Here is a 22191-nt window from a genome sequence, read left to right as displayed (position 1 = left end):
ACAGCCCAGAAAGGGAGGCAACCACCCGTCCAAGGAGATTAGCCATGGAAGAATGATGCCATAGGCTTCATAGCTTGTGATTTTCGGCACCGCACGGCACAACACCTATCTTTCATCATCCTCAAGACCTTCACTGAAACTGATTTGATTATGTTCACTACAAAACAACATTCTTTCATGTATGAGCTTGCACTTGCTCTTCCTGGCATAGCCAGGGCCAAGATCGTTGGCCGCAACAACCACCCCGTAGGCCAGCAGGGCACCCTTCGTTGCCACCGCTGCAGTTGCCCATTCCCTTGAATAGATGCTCAGAGATCTAATTGGCCTTTTAAACCGATAATGACACAAGAAATGACAAGGAACACGCCTTGCTAAGTAAGAATTTGTAAGACACGCCACATTTGAATGTGAAATCAAACATATCCTAAATCTAGAACGTAGATAATAAAAGTTGTAATGATGAGCAACTAACTTTAGAAAATCTGTTTATTTTGAATAAGGGCAAGTCATATAACACTCAGTTTCCTTCACTCAGAGATAATTGCAAAGCATGCTCTGCTTCCTTCAGGAACAAACGAGTCAGTTCCTTCTGCCCTCTTCGATACACTATGCTACACCACCTGTTCCTACTCATCAACTTGTGCCGGACTACGTCATCTGCCTCCTTGCTACAAAATAAAGCAAATAAGATGGACCATTTTTTCAATGTATAATTTTCGCAAATGAAACATCAAAAGAAGGAAGTTCAAGGTGGAATATAATGAGGAAGGATATTCCATAAAGAATCAGAATGAATCGAATAGCCAGAATCAATGAAACTATAGATTGCAATGACAGCTTGTTTGCATTGAAAGGGGGAAATCCAAACTTCTTGTATACCTTGTTTGTTGTTCAGGGCTTACAATAATGCAGGCATTCTCAAGTAGTTCGGAATCGCAATCCTCTGTTCCAGAGCCCTCTTCAAGGTCCATCATTCTTGCCAAAGATAATGAATAAATCACAAGACATTTCCTTTGATAATCACATGAATGATGTGGGAGTGTTTTAGTTTCAAACTGTGAGATGATTCTATCATAACTTACTTTTTCTGAAGAAGGTCAACAAGCAATTGCAGAGCTCCAGAATCCCCAGAGGCTTCCCACACAGCAGTTCTTATTTCCGTATCGGATGGCTGTCTTTCTCCTTCAGGCCCAACAAGCTAGAATGAGCAATCATTTTATTTAAGACAAACAATTTAAACCATTTTTCATTTTCCAAGATGAGAATTTGAGACTCACCTTGCCCTTGAGGAATGCTACCATGTAGCTTAGAGTAACATGACAGTAACTGCAATTATTATTTATTATTATTTCGGGTTAACATGTAGAAAAAGAGAAATCACACCTCTTCTAGCATTGAGGAAACTTTAGAAACCTCATCTTCTTGCATGTCTATAGTCCTCAAGCCAGTCATAAAATCTTCAGGAAAAACCAGCTTATTCAAGTAAGAAGGTGTTCTGCGATGTCCACTCCAACTAAAGTTGCAAATCCTATCAGCTTCACCGGTATTGTTTGCTTCATCATTAGAGGACCCTGTTGGAAAAAACCCACGAGCCAGCAATTTTTTTGGTAGAAGGCACCGCAGTGAAGCTTTCTACTAACCAAAAACCAAATTTATTAGTAAATCAAAATTATTTTCTGGAGAAAGGGGGAAAGGGCATAAGAATAACTGTAAAGGTTATACCAAAGAAAATTTAGAATGTCCCTAATTAAAATATTAAAAAAATTTAGGAATATTTAGATATAAACATATAATTCATGATCACAGACCTGAGCTGCAAGCAGTTGTCCTTTGAATTCGGAAAAGGAAATATTCTGGATTGCCTCCCCAGGATAATGAATCTGTACAGTTGAAAACTGTTAGTAAATAAGCCCAGAAGAACATTATTAAAGAAGTCGTATATAGATAAAAGGCAGCCCCAATCCATTCAGTTGAATCTATTCCAACAGAGTTTTTGCCTAAATAATAACGATCCCCTTCGAAGAAAATACGGGAATTAGACAAACTGCAAATTTTGCATAAACATACCATGAGATAGTCATCTGGATTATTATCAACAGCAAAACCATACAGGTACAGAAGTTCCTGCAACAAATTTACGATTATCAAAATGGCTGCACATGCCAAGTACAAATGGCCCAGATAAGAGTTCTGAAAAATATTGATTATAAGAGGAATTTAAAGTCATTCAGGGTAGAGAATGTTCTAAAACATATTGATTATAAGAGGAATTTAAAGTCACTCAGGGTAGAGAATGTTCTAAAACATATAAGAGTTCTGAAAAATATTGATTATAAGAGGAATTTAAAGTTCCTGATTTACATGTTCTAAATGTCATGCTCGGAGATGAAATCACCTTGCATGTCTGACCCCAGAAGATTATCAAAAATAGGAAGACAAACCAATGCGAATGGAATGAAATTAATCACGTGACTTTACCGTAATAGAAACCTTAAAGCAATTTACAAAGTTTTCTTATTTTTCTATTTTGTATAGTACATTATGCAATTCATAGAAATGATAAATACAAGTATAATCTCAGGATTTTGAGATACTTCTAGGCAAACAGAAATACTACCAGCCTACTAGTCATTTTTAGCATGCCACTAATATGGAGTACGTATATGTTCACAAACAAAAGAAACCATCTAGAAATTAAACAGAGGATACAAAAAAGGCACATGAGACTATCGATATTAATATAAAAACCTTATAGAAGTAAAGAAGAAAAACTCATTTTTAGGAATAAAATAATCTGTTCAGTACAAGGAAAAGTACCTCATTGCCTTTGTTACCATAACTGATGGAAATTTCTTTGTCAGCTGGCAATGGAGACTGTAAAGCTTTCCATTTTGAGTAATGAAAAAAAATAGTGCCATTACTGGTTACATTTCCTAATATATAAACAAAAAAGAAGAAAAACAGACTAGAAGTATAAAAGATTTCATCAGAATATGTTACAAAATGGAAACACAGAGGCAAGAGGAGACTACCAGAAATAAGGTACATGGATAAAGGAACTCCGGTTATTGGCGCTGTTCCATCAACTTCCCATGTTGCCACTGCCTTCAAGTCTAAAAGTAAAAATTAACAACCAAAAATGTCGATGAGAGTCAACTCTAACCAATTCACTAGAGAGCCACTGACTAACTAACATACCATGGTTGCAAAAGTCAATGCCCGGGAGAAGACCCTCCACCCAGACAGTTTCTTCTTGTTTTGATGTGGAAGTTGCTCCATTTTCGTTATCATTCTCATGACCCTCAAATCCTGATATAAACCCAAAATAAATAAAATTCTTTAACCTCATCTCAATGTTAATACGATAAACTTTCACCTGCGAAAGCAAATAAGAGGAAAAGTCCATACACAAAAGTGGTAAGAACTAAGATCATAACCTCACTTTTTCCATCAATTTCATTAATAGGCTCTCCACTTTGACTGATGGTCACCTCAAAACTTCTTTCAACTGGAAAGGTTGTCTCAGTATCTTCTTGAATTTGGGGAAATACATAAGAATGTGGAAGAGGAAGGTTCAGCGCACGAGACCAAAATATAGAATTTGCCCTAGCATTATAGAAATCACGCAGTATTAACAACCCAAGTTCAAAGTGCAAGGAATGTCATCATATCATAGTCAATCTCCTTCATTGTCCCCACCCACCCCGTTTTGAGAGAGAATAAGAAAAGAGTTCATTTTGAGGAGATCCCTACCAAAGGAAATCTTCAAAGCAGACCTCACTGCAAAAAGAAACATTAACAACAATGAATAATTGGGAAAAAGGAAAATAACCACATTTGATTGCTTTTTTATTCGATGTAATTAATACTGACCTTTCTGAAACTCCATCAAGAGCTAGAAGTTTCTTCACCAAACCCTTCACTTTATCTTCGTACACAGAAATAAAATCCTTTTTCTATAAAACAATTACACTAACTTTCATCATCATGGATAGTCAAATTACATGCATTTCATCTGCAAGAGAAACATCAAACTATATACTTATATTTACCCGCAATTCAGTTGCTCTATACAAGGTTGTTCCTCTCAATTCCAACAACTCGTCATCGGTAAACCATAGTGGATTCCCAAAAGTGGTCGGAAGCATATCAAGATAACTAAACCAGTTTTTCAATCCACATAAATAAAAAATGAAAAAAGAAAAAAGAAAACGATCAAATATGTTAAGTACATACGGTTTCCACGAAGAATTCTTTCGGAGAAGTTCAACAGTAAGAAACAAAATCATTAAAAACCTATCATCAACTTCCCCTTCTTCAAACATCGCTCTACAGTCTGCTCCAATTAAAGGATCTTGCAGTACTCTCATCGGAGTTATTGCTAAATCCAATGGAACCACAAGAAGAACCCCTGCCCAGTTTTTTCCCCGTAAAACTAATGAAAGCATAATAACCAATTAAATAAAAATCACTTTTTTTAGAAGGGTTTTTGCTACTGACCATCATTGGGGGAATCATTGGAGGAATAAATACCGAAACCTTTGGTGGAGTCGCAATAGTTGATATTGCAGCCGCGGAATTGAGCTCCGTTCACCTGAATCAAAACCGCTGTTCGTTGAACGAGAGGGAATTGTGATGTAAGGTTGGAGTAAAATTAAGTTGAGGGTTTTGGAGAAGTGAACCTGAAGCCATTGAAGGAAGAGGTCGAGTTTTGTTTTCTCTGTACGCGCCATTATCGAGGTGATCGTCACTTGGCTTGAGTTCGACTGATTATCAACGGCACTGCAGTGAGGTTCAATAAGGGCTTTATCGTCACGAGTCGACGTCGGCTCTGGAACTCAAAGCTGGGAATGGGGGCTGCTTCGAACCAACATTTATGGTATATGCTAGACCAGTACAAATTAGTGATTTTTTGTACCGGAATAAGTATAAACTCTTACTACTTGAAACTGGGATGTAAAAACTCAAGCGACTTAAAATTTGGTTGAAACTAATTAAACTATGAATTGTTTGTAATTTGGAGCAGAGATGATTCAAAATCAATTCGAGTTTAAATTCTTGTTGATTTAAATTTGAGTCAAAGTCAATTATTTTAAATCTGAATTCGATTTGTACTCGAATTGAAAAGTAAAACTAATTTGAATTTGAATTGAACATGATAATGAATCCAAAATACATCCAACTTAATAGGAATCCAAACTCGACAATAACCTGGTGAATAATTTATATAAATTATCTTGGAACAACGTAAGATTGGGTTTTACCCGACATGTAACTTTCTCAATCTATTAATTAACATGACATCTAAATGATTTGACGTCTTATTGAGTCGATTTATATTGATCTAACATAATATTTACATGACTCGTTAGTTATAAACTAGTAATTGACAACTAATATTTACCTAATTCGAGAAAATGTTATTAAACATGCTACCCATCATTGATTTAACCATGTTTTAACTTTTAACTTGAGCTTATACTATTTAGCATGCTTGTATTTATGAATCGTATGAAGTATAATATATTAAAAGTGTACTATTAAACTTATAAACTTAAAATTCGAATATTTTCGTTGCTATAAGACTTTTAATATTATCTAAATATCATATCCACCTATTTTAATAAGCATGTACACCTTTACTTGCACTTGATTTGTAATTTTATTATTACATTAAACTTATTTTGATTCACATTATATCTATCGTGAATCTATTTTTGTGCAATTATTATTAAAATATCAATGTTTTGATATAATTATTGTGTTCATTATGAAATTAACAAAAAAATTAGTTTAGTGGGTCACTTCAGTGACCTAATATGGTATTTTAGGCCCATAGTATTATTAATAGATCTAGTTTAAAATGTTATGTCGGTCTTCATATAATCAATAATGATTGAAGTCCTATAAATAATAGTTATGTACAAACTTATTCGATATAATCGATATAAAAGTGACATCTCTTTTCTCATGCTATTATTTGTCTTTCTTTTATTTCTCTTATTTTTTATGAAAATTTTATAAATTTATAAAAATATATTATTATGAAATTTTAATTTTAATAATAGATCTTAAATCTTAACGTTTAATCTTTTAAGAATTTATATTATAAACTTCAAATAAAAAAATTAAATAAAACTAAAAAAATTATAATTCTACTTATAAGATATTTTATTTTCACTGTCAATTATAATATAATAACCATCTTTATGTTTGATATAATATATATATATATATATATATATATTCTACCTATCATAAGAAAACCAAAAGCTTAACTAACAGTTTATTGTTTTCTGTTGTTGATGTAAATTTTTTATATTAAGTAATTTGCCTATTTTAAATGTATTCAATTACATATTATATTTTATAATTTTTTTAATAATATTAAATGATTACAAGCTAATATTTGTTCATAATATGTCTTAATTACTGACAATGCATACACTTTACAAACACAGTTATTCGAACTCAAAACTTTAAAGGAGAATAATACCCCCTTTAACCACTGTGAACACTCAATGAGTTATTATACTTTTTAATAAACCATTGATATATAATATAATGATTGATTAATTTAGATAGAGTAATGTTGAAGCTCATCCTAAAATGATATTTTTCAATCCAATTGGTCCTATTTACAACTTCATAATTCCAACCTCTAAACTTATTTAAGAGATCTTGTACATTATCTTGTTAGATCAATTAATTATTAGTAGTACGCATTATATTTTTATAAATTAGTACAATAATTTTTTATTTTATCATATAAATTTAAATAAAATATAAAATATAAATTTATTTGCAATTTAAAAAATAAAATTGATATTATTTAAAACTGAAAATTACATAACAACCTATATCTTTTAAGGTGACAATAAGACTAAGGGTAAAGTATATAAATGGTCACTAAACTTTTTAGATGCTTGCATTTAGGTCCCCCAACTTTTAAAACTTGTAATACAATCACCAAACATTTAGTTCATTTGCAATATGGTCCCCGACATAACGGTCGTTTCACTGTCGTTAGGGTGAATTATATAAATGGTCAATGAACTTTTCAGGCGCTTGCATTTAGGTCCCCAACTTTAAAACTTGCAACACATTTATCAATTACATTCTAAACCCCAAATTCTAAAGTACTTTAATTACATTATAAACCTCAAATTCCAAAAATACTTCAATTACATGCCCAACCCCAAATTCATAATCCATTCTCAAAATCTTCCATAACAAAATTGAACTTGAAGGAGCAACCCTAAACCCTCAAAACATAACCATAAATGTTAGATTTCCCCACCAATTAACCCAACATAATCAACAATATTTAGTTCATTTTGGGTCCATAACAATAAGTGATTATGTTGGATTTAGGATTTAAAAGTTAGATTTAACCAACTATAAGTGAACAATACTCAATTCGATTTGAAAAAAAATATTTTTCAACTTGAATTGATTCAAAAAATTTGATACAAATTGACTTTGAGTTGTAATTTCATAAAGTCAACTTTAAAAAATCAAGTTAAAATCGAGTTGTAAAATACAACTCGAATATCTCAAAATTTTTAGTAATTAGTGGATTAATTTTTAAGTTTGAGTCAAGTCCCTTGACTCTGAATGATATATGTATATCACATATGGAAAAAATATGAAGAAATATATGTATTGTATATGGTTAAAACTATTTAAATTAGAATCAAATAATATTATAGTATTATAAATATTTATAATTAAATTTAATCAAAAACTTGATAATTCGATTCAATTTAACTTGATTTAAATTTTATAAACTCAAATCGAAAAAATTTCAAGCCAACTATTTTATAAATTGAACTAAATTAGAATCAAATAATATTATAATATGATAATTATTTATAATTAAATTTAAACAGAAACTCAAAAATTCAATTCAATTCGATTTGATTTAAATTTTATAAACTCAAATAAAAAAAATTCAAGTCAACTATTTTATAAAATGAATTGAGTATTTAGGTCCAACATAACCCAAAACCCAGCATAATCACTTATTATTCACTTATAGTTAGTTAATTTTTTTCGAAACAGATATGTTTGGAGGGTTTAGGGTTGCTTATTCAAGATCAGTTTGTTATGACAGATTTTGAGAATGGATTATGAATTTGGGGTTGGGGGTGGGCATGTAATTAAAGTATTTTGGAATTTGAAGTTTAGAATGTAATTGAAGTATTTTGGATTTTGGGGTTTAAAATGTAATTGATGTTTGTATTGCAAGTTTTAAAAGTTGGGGAGACCTAAATGTAAGCGTCTGAAAAGTTCAGTGACCATTTATATAATTACCCTAATGGCAATGAAACGTCTGTTACATCGGGGACCATATTGCAAATGAACTAAATGTTTGGTGACTGTATTACAAGTTTTAAAAGTTGATGGACCTAAATGCAAGCATCTGAAAAGTTCAGTGACCATTTATATACTTTACCCTAAGATTAAAGATTTGAAACGTGCAGTGTACGCTTGTCTTTAGAATTGTTTATACGTTGCTTGGAAGAACTCGTAATGGTTTGTTCTTAGAATGTTTGGACTAACAAGCATGGGTTGAACTTGAATCGTCTAAAGTTCATTAGGATGGCCTAAAAATTTATTGAAGGGTTCAATTTCCCCTTCCAATTCGTATTCTCGGTGAATGGATAAGGGCACCTATTCCAATTTTAGAAAAGAGAGAGCATGAGCAATTTGTCATACTGAACAAAGGTGGATGGATGGATGCTTCATAGATAATATGCATCCTGAATGTTTTCAAAACTTGTCTCCCGAAAAAATAACCCTATCGAAATCAATATTAATAATGATATGTTTGGTGTAGAGTGTCCTCTAGACGTTAGAAATTATAGAGATGTGTGACCTTATGGAGACGCATATAAACTAGTATAAATTTTATTAGGGATAAAGGTAAAAGATGTGGATGTACTATTTTTCTTTTATCGTTGTCCCTTGAGATCGTTGTCAGATAAACAATCATTCAAGGGTTTTGGTCATGATTATGAGAATTTTCCAGAGGATTATATAAATGAAGGGTCGAAGGATTCATTTGATGACAGTTTTGATGGAGTAGCAAAGTATGATACTAGAGCTTCTGTAGAGGGAACAATTTATGGGCAATTGATCATAGGATTGAATGGTTAGATCGGACTATTCTAAAGGATGTTCATGAGTCCTCTTCAGCTCACTTGAGTTCTTGGAAAGTTCCAGAGCTACCACTTAATGATATTCATGAAGTATATCTAATAGTTCTATCGGGTTTAGAGTTAGCTTATATAGAGAGGTTTGATTTATCACATATGGAGTTGTTCAACATAGACCTTATCGTGGGGTTTGTGCTAGTTGAGTAGAAAAATAAATCATATGATCTTATTGAATTTGATGGGTGAAAGGGAGTTTTTTCAAGGGAAGAAATGAAGAGGGTGCGTGTGACTTTTAAATGAAGATGTTAAGTGTTACAAACTAAATTTCTCCACTTGTATTTTCATACTTAATTAGAAAGTTGAAGATGTTAGTGACGTGTTCTAGAATATAATAGAAAATTCTACAACACAATGAAAGATCTAAAATTTTATTAAAGGTTCTAGAATATTCTAGAATGTCTTAAAATACTCTAAAATGTTCTGGAACACTCTAGAATGTTTAGAACACTATAAAATGTTCTAGAATATTGTGAAAAGTTCTGAAACATCATAGAAGGTTATAAAACTAAGAAGAATATTCTGGAATACTAGAAAGCTCATGAAGGATTCTAGAAGCTTTTGGAGAATTCTATGGGCCTATATTATTCTAGATTTGTATAAAAAGTTTTAGATGTAAAATATATATGATAGAATCAAACTAATCTCCAATGTCCATTAAGGAGGTGAAATGCTATAAAAATGAGCCTGTCATTTGCTAAAGACATCCATCCATTGAAGCAAACTTTGTAAATATTTTTCTAAATCTAATAAAGCTTTCTTTTAAACATTCAATACCAAGATCCTTGAAAGTATTAAGCTGACTTAGTCACTGAAAAGAAAGTGTTAAGTGTCACAAGGGCCAGAGAAGAATAAGTATGTGACATAAGACATTTAGTGAGGTCGTCGAACTTATGGTTGATTCCTTGAATATTTTCTATTAGCGAATGTGGAATTTGAATTTTTCCTAACAAGAACTGTTTTGGAAGGGAGTAATCTGACAGAAGTAATTACGAGTAAGGAGGCTAGATAACATGTCGTTAAATTTATAAATTTTAGAATTAATGCAAAAAATAAGTGCACAAACTATACCCTAATAAGTTAAGTTTATCTATCTAAAGATTTTTTTGCTCAAAGTAGGTTCCTAATGTTTCCAACATTACTTTTTTAAATACCTATGTCGTAACGATCATTGAAAAATCTTTATTGTTTGCTCTTACAAACAACTGAAATATGCCAAGAGGGAGGAGAATTGGCCTTTAAAAAATTTGTGTGAAAGCAACCGAAATTAAAATTTTTGCAGGAATTTAGAGTGGTTTGACTTCTAAACCAAGTCTACACCCACTACCTTAGCATCCACACTAAGGATTTCTCAAATCCACTAGATTTGCTAACATTTAAGGACAATGTGTAACCTTACAACAACCCACAAGGTTTATACCCCAAAACCTTGTTTATATTTTTTCCACAAGAGGATTTACAAATGAAGCAAACAAAGAGAAAACCTCACAAAAGCAAATTAATTTGCAAAAATTTAAGCACTCACCCAAATCACACTTGAGAAAAAATAAACAAAGAAACTCACAAGTGTGTTACAAAGAATATGATAATTTTAGCTCTAGAACTCTTTTGATATTAGTTTGATCTTGCAATTGACTTTCTTATTGTTCTCCATTTTAACCTTGGTCAATTTTATTTATTCTAACATCATTCTAGCCGTTTGCACCTATTGGGGATTGATTAAAATAATTGGATTCATTAATTTTGAGTATTTAATGCTCACCTGAACATTTAGTATCGATACTAGGCAGTAGGTATCGAAACCGAGCATCCTAACGGTCAAATTTATAGTCGTTGAACCTTTGGTATCGATATTATTCATGTTAGTATCGATACTCACCCACCAATATTGATACCAACACCATGATATAGATACTAAAAAGCCTACTGGAATACTACTTTCGAGACTTACATGTTGGTCTCGAGACTGAAAAGGGTTTTTAACTAAAATCGAGTGTTTTGAGCTTTAAAAAAATATTTGTAAAATATAAAACTACTCAAAAACACTTATGAATATTTTCACACTTAAAAACACTTGAAAATAAATTTTGAGAAATTATTTATAGAATTAGAATACAAATTTTAACAACTTAAAACATTTGAAAAATTCATGTTATATCAACATCGAAGTTTGGTTCCACAATCTCCCCCTTTTTGATATAACAAAATACTTTGTGAAAATTTGCTTTAAAAATGATTTTTCATATTATTTTGTGAAAAATAAAATCTCCCTCTTAGTAAAACTAATTTTTGGCTAACAAATTTTACACTTACACATATTTCTCCCCCTTTTTGTTAAAACAAAATCAAATTAAACTTCAAAAGAGAAAATATGTTAGTGTAATAGGGAGCTAAGATATTCAACAATAAAGAAAAAAAATGCTTAACATAAAATAAAGAAGTTCATAAGCATAAAATCAACATCTAGAGTAGTTCAAGCAAAACTACCAAAATACATAGTATCAAAATAAAGAAAATTCCATAAAGTGCATAAGCCTAATCAAAATGTACTAAAAACATCACAAAAATGCCTATTCTTTCGTGTTGGCTCTTACAAACAACCAAAATATGCCAAAAAAGGGTGAATTGGCATTTTAAAAATTTGTGGAAGCAACTGAAAAATAGATTTTTTTTGCACAACGATTTAGAGTGGTTCGACTTCAAAACCAAGTCTACATCCACAATAAGGTTTCTCAAATCCATTAGATTTACTTACCTTTAAGGATAAAGTGTAACCTTACAAACACTTCAAGGTTTATACCCCAAAATCTTGAATACACACTCTCCCAAAGAGTAAATACAAATTTAGCAAACTAAAGAAAATCGATTGGCCAAAATCTCTCTTCGTAAATTTGGCCTAAAGGGACCGATCCATTGCAAAAAGGGATCGATTCTTTTAAAAAATGGATCGATCCATTTTGGAAAGAGATCGATCCTTTTTCTAGAAAATGCAAGGGATTGATCCTTTTTTATGTAAAATTGCATTTTTATTCCAAGGATCAAATTGGATGACACTAGACTTGAATTTGATGCAACCTAAGTCATATTATTGATAGAAAATTAATTTTAATAACTTAGAAGATACTAAATGTACACGAATATCAACTTGAAACATCAAATTATGCAAATTTTTATTATTGATCAATTTAGTCCATAATTTGTTCAAATAAAGTCCAAATAAAGTTAGACAAACAAACAATGGCTCAAAAGATCCTAAACATGCATATTTTCAATTTTTTGCTACATTTAATCATTATATTCTCAAAATCAACATATATGATCAATACAAAGCATGGAGAACATGATTTCACACAAACAATTAACATTGCAAATTTAAGGCCGAAAATCATTAACATAAGCATATTATACCATAAATATTCAAATCATGCAAAAAATAAAAACTCCCCTAACTAATTGCAATTAAGCACTATATGAGGACACTCAATCATGCGCATAAACATATAAAATCATACAAAGCATATAATTGCATCAAATTAAAAATTGTTACCACTTGAATTAAGGTTGATTTCTTAGGTCTCCCTTTCTTCAAGTGTCTTTCCTCAGTGTGTCTAGAGCCTCCAAATAACTTGACATTGCTCACGATTGCTCCAACACACCTACAAGAGATACTTACTTGATTTTTGCTACCCAAATTGCTTTAGTTCCTTGATAGTTAGTTTCAATGTGTCTAGTTCCCATAGGAACCCATACTTTTCATATTTTATAAAATTTTCTTTTCTTTATAGGAAAAGTATTAGAATTACGACCATGATAATGACAATGTGAACATTTTTCCATTATTTACTTTGATGAATTGCAAGAAATATTTTTTTTCTTTTATTAAGCTAGTAAGCTTAAGTTTCAAATCAAAAATTTATTTTTCAAAATTTTCATTTATTTTTCAAATTTGAAAGCTTCAAGTCTTTTTTTAAAAGAGAATTATTTTTGCTTTTAAATTTAGAAATTATTTTCTTATATTTGGAATTCATGGTGTCAAATTCCAAAACCAATTCATCATAAGCATTATGTAACTCATCAAAAGAATATGAATTTAATTCATCTGAGTTAGAAGACACCTTTGAATCTTCTTGGATGGCCATAAGGAAAATGTTGGGTACTTTATCATCTTCATCATCGGTGATGTCCTCATCACTCCAAGTAGTAACAAAAGCCTTTTTCTTTGGCTTACTCAATTCCTTCTTCTTCAATTGGGGGACAATCATACTTCACATGTCCCAGTTTTTGAAAATTTTAGCATATGACGAGGTCCTTCTCCTTCTTCGACTCATGCTTTTTCTCTTTCTCTTTAGATGACATAAATCACTTAAATCTTTTGAAGAGCTTGGCTATCTCTTCATCTTCCTCATTCACTTCTTCATTAGAATCTTCTTTATTTTCATTGGTGGATTTCAAAGCGATGCCAACACACTTTTTCTTCTTATTTCCTTTGAAGCCTCATATCATGAGTAAGTAAGGATCCAATAACTTCATCAATACTTCAAGATCTTTGGCTTCTTTAATAGTTGTCTTTTTGGATTCCTATAAAATAGATATATTATTAACTTTCTCACAATTTCTTCATTTGAGTAGAATTTACCGAAGCCCTTTAGCTCATTGATGATAGCGGTGAGTCAATTTGACATGGCTTTGATGTCTTTATTGGGCTTTATTTTAAAATTCTCATAATTGAGTGTGAGAATGCCAATCTTTAATTTCTTCACTTAAGTTGTACCTTCATGAGTGACTTCATGTTAGTCCCAAATTTCTTTAGCATTGGAGCATGAGGACGCTCTACTATACCAATCAGGGCCAATTGCACAAAATAGAATGTGTATGGCTTTGGCATTGAGTTGAGCTAGATTCGTATCTTCATTGGTCCATTCTGACTTGTTTCTTAGAGAAGTAGGAGAATCGTCAATGACGACTTCCTAAACCAAATGATCGGTGGCTTGAACGAACAACATCATCATATTCTTCGAATAAAAATAATTTGCACCATTGAAGTATGGTGGTCTTGAAATAGATTAAGAATCTTTAACATTGTAGGAGACAGAAGTTAAAACCATCTTTAACAATTGATTGAAGTAGATGATAGAAACCTCCAATGTCATTCTCAAGGTTGTTAAACCGTGATAGAGACCCGCTCTGATACCAATTGTTGGCTCTTACGAACAACCAAAATATGCTATGATGAGGGTGAATTGGCCTTTTAAAATTTTTGTTAAAGTAACCGAAAGATAGAACATTTTGCACAAATTTAGAGTGTTTCGACTTCAAAACCAAGTCTACATCCACTACCTTATCATCCACACTAAGGATTTCTCAAATCCACTGAATTTGCTTAACTTTAAGGACAAAATGTAACCTTACAAACATTTCAAGATTTATACCCCAAAACATTAAATACACACTCTCCCAAAGAGTAAACACAAATTTAACAAAAAAAAGAAAACCTCCACACAAAGGATTTCTTAAATCCACTAAATTTACTTACTTTTAAGGATAAAATGTAACATTACGAACACTTCAAGATTTATACCCAAAACATCAAATACACCCTCTCCCAAAGAGTAAATACAAATTTAACAAATAAAAGAAAACCTCACAAAGGCAAATTAGTTTGCAATAAATTAAGCATTCACCCAATATACACTTAAGAAAAATAAAATAAAAATTAGCTCACAAGTGTGTTTACAACAAAGAATTTAATAATTTAAGAACAAAATAATACTTTGGGATTGGTAGGTTTATTCAATATGATTATTGTGATGCTTTGACCTTTAATTTATACATTCTCCGTCAATTCTAGTAGTTTGGATCCATTGTGGATCATTATAGCTATTACCTACAACCAAAAGCAACATTTAATGCATAAGGGATCGATCCTTTGGTGAATGGGATCGATCCTTTTTCAAATAATTTGACAGATGCTAAAAAGGGATTGATCCTTTAAGGGAAGGGATCGATCCTTTAAATCGAGATATCGATCTTTTTCGGGAAGGGATATATCCTTTTCCTCTAATAATCGATCCTTTTGTGAAGGGATTGATCCAAAACCTATTGGAATACAAGGGATCGATCCTTTACTAAGGGATCGATCATTTGTGCCAAAAAAGCTTAAAAGCTCGACTTTAAAGCACGAAAAATGATTGAGTATTTTTTTTAAAGGTTTGACGAAGTTGGAAAACATTTAAAAACTATTTTTCAAGTTAATTTTAACTTTCAATTATTTTTTATAATTGTTTAACAAATTCGATTAAGTCTAAAATCAAATTTACAAATTATTGTTATATCAAAAATCTTAATTCAACATTCCGGACGGGGAGGAGAAGAAGAGGAAGGCACCAAGTGATTATGTATGGAGCAAACTTCATTCTCAAGAGACTCCAAGTGACGATCCATAGTATCCATATCAATATTCAGTTTCTCAGTACTTTGAATTATATGATCATACATAATTTTCATATAAATCTCCTATTGAGGTGGTGGCACTATAGGCTCTTTAAATTTTCATACAAAAATTATCTTTCGATAAGGACCCCATTCACCAAAATCTTTATCGAAAGCCCAATTGGCCATCCACATCGATTTGAGATCAACACTAAAAAGAGGAATGAGAATGTTTGAGAGGGGAGTCGATTAGGGTTTTAAGAGATATGATAAGAATGATGAATTTGGTGAAATATAGCACTATTAATGAGTATAAAGGCCCCATTCTTGATACCATAAGGGTAGTCTCGAGACTCCCTATGTGGTATTGATACTGATATGTAGTATCGATACCGAAATGGCTACTGGAATTTTGGTCTCGATACCAAACGCTTAGGAATGTCAATTTTGACATTTTTAACCCTTAAAAGCTTTCGAAAAAAGTACCTAATGATTTTAATACTATAGATTGCACTAGAAATTTATTTAGGAACTAAAATCATGATTTGATACTAAATTAAAAGTTTTGCTATGTACTTTACTAAAGTGTACATTATGGAATTTTTGAATAGATAACTAGCTAGATCAAACAAAGTCTCAAACATACCATAAAAAGTAATTTAGGGTCAAAAGTTATCAAATTAAGCATATAACGTAACAAAGATACAATTCATGTAATAGTAATTCCCTTTAATTAATTGCAAATAAGCACTATGTAGGGACATACAATCAAACATATAAACATATAAAATCATATAAATTGCGTGAAATTAAAACATTTTACCACTTGAATTAAGTTTGATTTGTTAAGTCTCCCTTTCTTCAAGTGTCATTCCTTTGTGTGTTTTAGAGCCTTCAAATATCTTGACTTTTCTCACAATAGCTACAACACGCCTACAAGAGAAACTTACTTGATTTTTGGTACCCAAATTGCTTTGGGTCCTTGATTGTTAGTTTCAAAGCTTATAGTTCTCTTAGGAACACATACTTGTCGTATTTTATAATTTTTTTTATATAGAACAAGTATTAGAATTATGACCATGATAATGACAACGTGAACATTTTGCCATTATTAACTTTGATAAATTGTTAAAAATAATTTCTTTATATTTTATTAAGTTATTAAGCTTAATTTTCAAAACAAAAATTTCTTTTACAAAATTTTCATTTTTCAAATTTGAAAGCTCCAAATTATTTTTTAAAATTTCATTTTTGATTTTAAAAGAGAATCATTTTTATTTTTAAATTTAGAATTTATTTTCTTATATTTGGGATTAATGGTCTCAAATTCCAAAATCAATTCATCATAAGTATCTTGTAACTCATCAAAAGAATAAAAATTTAATTCATTTAAGTTAGAAGATACCTTTGAATCTTCTTGGATGGTCATAAGACAAAGGTTGGAAACTTCATCCTCTTCATCAACAGTGATGTCCTCATCACTCCAAGTAGCAACAAAATCCTTCGTCTTTGGCTTAATTGATCCCTTCGTCTTTAATTGGGGACAATCATACTTCACATGTCCCAATTTTTGGCAATTGTAGGATATGATGGGATCCTTATCCTTCTTCAATTCATGTTTCATCTCTTTATCTTTTGATGACATGAATCATTTAAATCTCTTGAAGAGCTTATCCATCTCTTTATCATCCTCTTCATTGGAATTGAATTTTTCTTGTGTAGAGGATCTGAAAGTAACACCAACTTGTTTTTTGTTTTATTTCTTCTCTTCTTCTTGCTCTCATTTTATCTTCAACTCATGAGTGAGCAAGGAACCAATAAGATCATAAAGATTGATATATTATAGGTTCTTTGCTTAGATGATCATCATCTTCTTCGATTGTCAAGACTTTGGAAAAGAGTAACTCATCTTCCTCACAAGCTTTTCATTAGGGACGATTTCTCCAAATCCCTTGAGACCATTGACAGTCATGGAAAATATATCCATCATAACTTTGATGTCTTGATTGATTTCATCTTGAAATTTTCATAGCTATGGTTGAGAAGACTAATTTTTGTTTCCCTTACTTCATTGGTTCCTTCATGAGTGACTTAGAGTTTGTATTAAATCTCTTAGGCATTTGAACAAGATGATACTTTTCATGTTCATCCGAGCCTAATGCACAAAATAGAATGTGCATAGCCTTGATATTTTTTAGGAACTTATTCTTTTCTTCTTCACTCCAATCTTTTATCTCATTGGTTGGAGTAGAGTGATCCTTAATTATAGAGTTCCAAGCTTCTAGATCATTTTCTTGAATGAAGAGCATCATCATATTCTTCCAATAGGCATTATTTTCTCCATTGAAATGTGGTGACTTGTTGACCAGTTGTGAATCATCAATGTAGTAGGAGCCGAAGGTTGAAGGCATCTTTATCGGTTGATTGTAGAAGTTGATAGAGCTCTCCAATGACCTTCTCAAGGTTGTTAAACCATCGATAGAGACCTGTTCTGATACCAATTGTTAGCTCTGGCGAACAACCATAATATGTCAAGGGGTGAATTGGCCTTTAAAATTTTATGGTGGAAGCAAACATAATTAAAACTTTTTCATAAAGAATTTAAAGTGGTTTGACTTCTAAACCAAACCTACATCCACTACCTTAGCATTCACACTAAGGATTTCTCAATCCACTAGATTCGCTAACCTTTGAGGACAAGGTGTAACCTTACAATAACCCACAAGGTTTATACCCCAAAACCTTGTTTACACACTTTTCACAAGGGGATTTACAAATGAAACAAATAAAGAGAAAACCTCACAAAGGTAAATTAGTTTGCAATAAATTAAGCACTCACCCAAATCACACTTGAGTAAGAATAGACAAAGAATCTCACAAGTGTACAAAGAATATGACAATTTTAGCTCTAGAACTCTTTTGATGTTGGTTTGATATTTCAATTGACTCTCTTGTTGTTTTCCATTTGAATCTTGGTCACTTTTATTTCTTCTAACATCATTCTAGTCATTTGGAGCCGTTAGAGATTGATTAGAGTCGTTGGATTCACTAATTTTGAGTATTTAATGCTCACCTGCACATTTGGTATCGATATTGGGTAGTGGGTATCGAAACCGAGCATCCTAAAGGTCAAATTTATAGTCGTTGAACATTTGGTATCGATACTCACCTACCAGTATCGATACCAGAAAAGCCTAATGAAATACTGGTATCGAGATTGGCATGTTAGTCTCGATACTAAAAAGGGGTTTTTGGCTAAATGTTTTGAGCTTTAAAACAATATTTGTAAAATATGAAATTACTCAAGAACAATATGATTATTTTTCACATTTAAAAACTTTTGAAAATATTTTTTGACATTATTTATAGAATTGTAAAATATAAATTTTAACAACTTAAAACATTTAAAAATTCATGTTATATCAAAATCAAAGTTTGGTTCAATGGTTATCTAACACATGTAGTATACATATTTTTTGAAATTTTTATTTAAAAAACTTAAATTATTATTATTGTTAAAAGAACCGAAAAGTTTTCAAAAAAATTAAAAATCTCAAAACCTTAAAATCAATAATTCTAAACCTACCCATTATAACCGTTACCCACCTTCGACAGTTGCCACTGTCACTGAACGACCACCGTAGGTTGTCTTCTTCCTCATACACATTGGCGACAATTACAACTTGTAGAATAACGATTGTATCTCGTACACTAGCTTCTTCTCAAGCCGCTTCTCTCATTCATCAGTGTGGTCTCGCCGACATTGCATGTATTTCTTGTTTACCCATTATTTTATTTTATTTTACTTTTTTACGCTTTAAATTTGTATTCCATTTGATTGTAAAATTCATCTCCCGATTAACTAAAATTTAATCTCATGTGAATTTGATCATAGATGGAGGCAACAAAGAATCGTAGAAGTTAAGAACATGATTTTATATATTATTTTATTTTATTTTATTTGTGTCAGATCACCATGGTCCCCAAAAATTAATTGTTGGCATGAACCAATAAAACTCAACTAAATGAAAGGAAGAACATGTCAATTCATTTCTTTTCATGTTTATATTTTAATTTTTCTCATCATTTCTTACTTTTGTTTCCCAATTTTAGATTTTGAGTCGGGAATTTTGGATTTTCTAGTCTCGTTTATATTTACAATCTATCTTTCATTTTTTTCAAGTTAAAATCTTGTTGAATTGGATTGTTGCTAGATTACAACGTCTTCTATATCTTATATTACATTTGTATCGTCATCGTGTGGCTAAAGAAACATAAAGATTAAACTTGAACAACCACAGCATGAAGGGTCTGTAAACAAAATTTCAGAGAGGCATTTGAGGAGCCAAAAGCTTTGTCAAGTTCTTCAATCTCTTACAATAACTCTTACGTCATCCATATCATTCTGGCTTCATTATTCAATGTGTTTTTCTGGTGCAAAGAACGCGTCGATGATGTGAACAAGTAAGATATCTCGACTAGATGAGAAAGGGAGATGAAAATGGAGAAAGAGAATAGTTGAATGGATGAGGATTAAAACAAAATGCGGTGATCGTTTGGTGACGGTAACCAAAGATAGCCGACAATGATAATGGATATGTTTAGAATTAGTGATGTTAAGTATTTCAAGTTTTTGAGATTTTTTTAAAAAGTTTTGGGTTTTTAAAAAATAATAATATTTTTAATTTTTTTAATAAAAATTAAAAAACATGTAAACATAACACATGTCAAATAATAATTTTTTAACGATTTGCATGGATCAATCACTTAAATAGACGATGAAAACACTAGACACTTACTTTTATGAATGTGAAATAAGGTAATCATTCAGGTTTCATTCGGATCCTGTCAGGTCAAGTCAAGTTGAATACAAGTCGTGTCAGGTCAATTTGATGCTTCGACTTGGATTAGGTCGGGTTTGAGTCAAATTAGTTCAAATCATTTTCAGATTGATTTGACATCAAATTCAATTCGAGTTTGAATCGGGTTAATTTCAGTTCGGATCGATGTCAATTCAGGTAAAAATAATTCATGTTTGAATCAGTTAAATACCAGGTTAACTCAGTTTCTGATGGACTTCAGTTGGATCTCGTTCAGATCGGGTTACAAATTGACAGAAAAAATTCAGGTCGGATCTTACCAGGTACGGATTGAATTTAAATCAGTTCATTTTTAGGTTAATTATTTTTTTTGTCTTTCATGAACGGCGAATTGTAATTGTATATGATTTGGAGTGAATTATAAAAAATATAAATAATTATGGGTCAATTTTAATAAAATATAATTTTAAGGACTAAATTAAACAAATATGAAATTTTAAATTAAAATTTAAATAAATTAAACAACATGCATATACGATGGATCAAAACAAAATGATTATATAAAATATTAAGTTAAACTAATATAAAAATGGACTAAATTGAATCCATTTAAAAAGTTGGTGAACAAAAGTTTATAAAGTTTAGATATTATAATATAATTTTAAGGATTAAATTGATTAAACATGAAATTACATATAATAATTTAAATAAATTAAACAACATGTCAAGATTAAATTAAAAAAAACTATAATATATATATATTATATATATGATGAATGTTATAATACATGTATATATAATATATACAATGTACTTATGCATCCATTATATATATATAAAAGTATACACACGCGCGCACACAGACACGCACGCACACACACACGCGCACGCACATGAACACGTACATGCATACAGACACAGACACACACACACGCATACGCGCACGCGCATACGCGCACACATACACATACATATATTATACATGTATATATATGTATATACTTATATGTGTAATATATATATATATATATATATATATATATATATATATATATATATTATACATGTATATATATGTATATACTTTTATTTATATTATACATATAGATATATATGTAATTATGTATGGTCAATGATTTAATATATATAGTCACTAATGTTAAATTATATTGGTGACATTTTAATTTTATAGTTGAAAAGTTGTTCATAATTTAATAACATTGACAACATTTAGTTCTTTTGATATAAAATCTCGATGAAGAAATTTCGGGTAGTAAAGTTAGACTTTTAGCCTTGTAAAATTTTTTCTATAAGATATGAGAGCTTAGATTTTAACATAAATTTACTTAGTTCATTTTATTGTAATTTTAGTGTAATAAATTTTATTTTATTCAAATTTTCAATATCAAATAAATTCATCTTATATATATATATATTAGGATCATAAGTTAAATTATATTTAAATTTTTAATTAATTATTACATAAAATATAAATTAAACTTATAAATATTTAAATTAATTTTTATATAATATAATAAAATCATGTTCAATAAATAAATTATTTAATGAAATTAATTTAATAATTGTAATTAAGTTTTATATAAGGATTATAATTAATATAGAAAGTAAATTTATTAATTTAATTATCATAACTAACAAGGCTAAATTACATAGATATTGTAGTTAAGGTTTTTAATTTTTAAAATATTGTATTCACGTTTTTA

General features: G+C 30.6%; 1 protein-coding gene across 2 annotated transcripts; it reads right to left on the bottom strand.

The window, feature by feature from the left end:
• Positions 1-472: 472 nt before the first annotated feature.
• Positions 473-4831, bottom strand: LOC120173959 (protein-lysine N-methyltransferase EFM1-like). Of its 2 annotated transcripts, XM_039180981.1 has the most exons (16): positions 4683-4830; positions 4501-4594; positions 4237-4411; positions 4053-4158; positions 3874-3956; positions 3754-3780; positions 3443-3606; positions 3199-3309; positions 3033-3113; positions 2818-2882; positions 2068-2124; positions 1809-1880; positions 1384-1632; positions 1083-1198; positions 880-975; positions 473-668 (listed from the first exon to the last, which is right to left on the bottom strand). In XM_039180981.1, the coding sequence occupies exons 1-16, from the start codon at positions 4731-4733 to the stop codon at positions 518-520; spliced, it is 1698 nt and encodes a 565-aa protein (XP_039036912.1). In that variant the 5' UTR covers positions 4734-4830; the 3' UTR covers positions 473-517. The 2 variants fall into 2 exon arrangements, with proteins under 2 accessions (XP_039036912.1, XP_039036913.1); XM_039180982.1 differs by lacking the exons at positions 473-668; positions 880-975; positions 1083-1198 and having other exon boundaries at positions 1378-1632; positions 4683-4831.
• Positions 4832-22191: the final 17360 nt, after the last annotated feature.

This window comes from Hibiscus syriacus, unplaced genomic scaffold (assembly GCF_006381635.1).
Source record: "Hibiscus syriacus cultivar Baekdansim isolate YM2019G1 unplaced genomic scaffold, ASM638163v2 tig00111996_pilon, whole genome shotgun sequence".
Taxonomy (NCBI): domain Eukaryota; kingdom Viridiplantae; phylum Streptophyta; class Magnoliopsida; order Malvales; family Malvaceae; genus Hibiscus; species Hibiscus syriacus.
This window is presented reverse-complemented; position numbering and strand designations above follow the sequence as displayed.

Excerpts from the sequence above, each read along its gene's own strand:
- LOC120173959 (XM_039180981.1), bottom strand. The coding sequence starts at position 4,733 with ATGGCGCGTACAGAGAAAACAAAACTCGACCTCTTCCTTCAATGGCTT. Across the intron at positions 3,957-4,052 it reads ATAGAGCAACTGAATTGCGG|AAAAAGGATTTTATTTCTGT; the intron begins GTAAATATAAGT and ends ATTGTTTTATAG. Across the intron at positions 3,607-3,753 it reads TGCTTTGAAGATTTCCTTTG|GGCAAATTCTATATTTTGGT; the intron begins GTAGGGATCTCC and ends CTATAATGCTAG.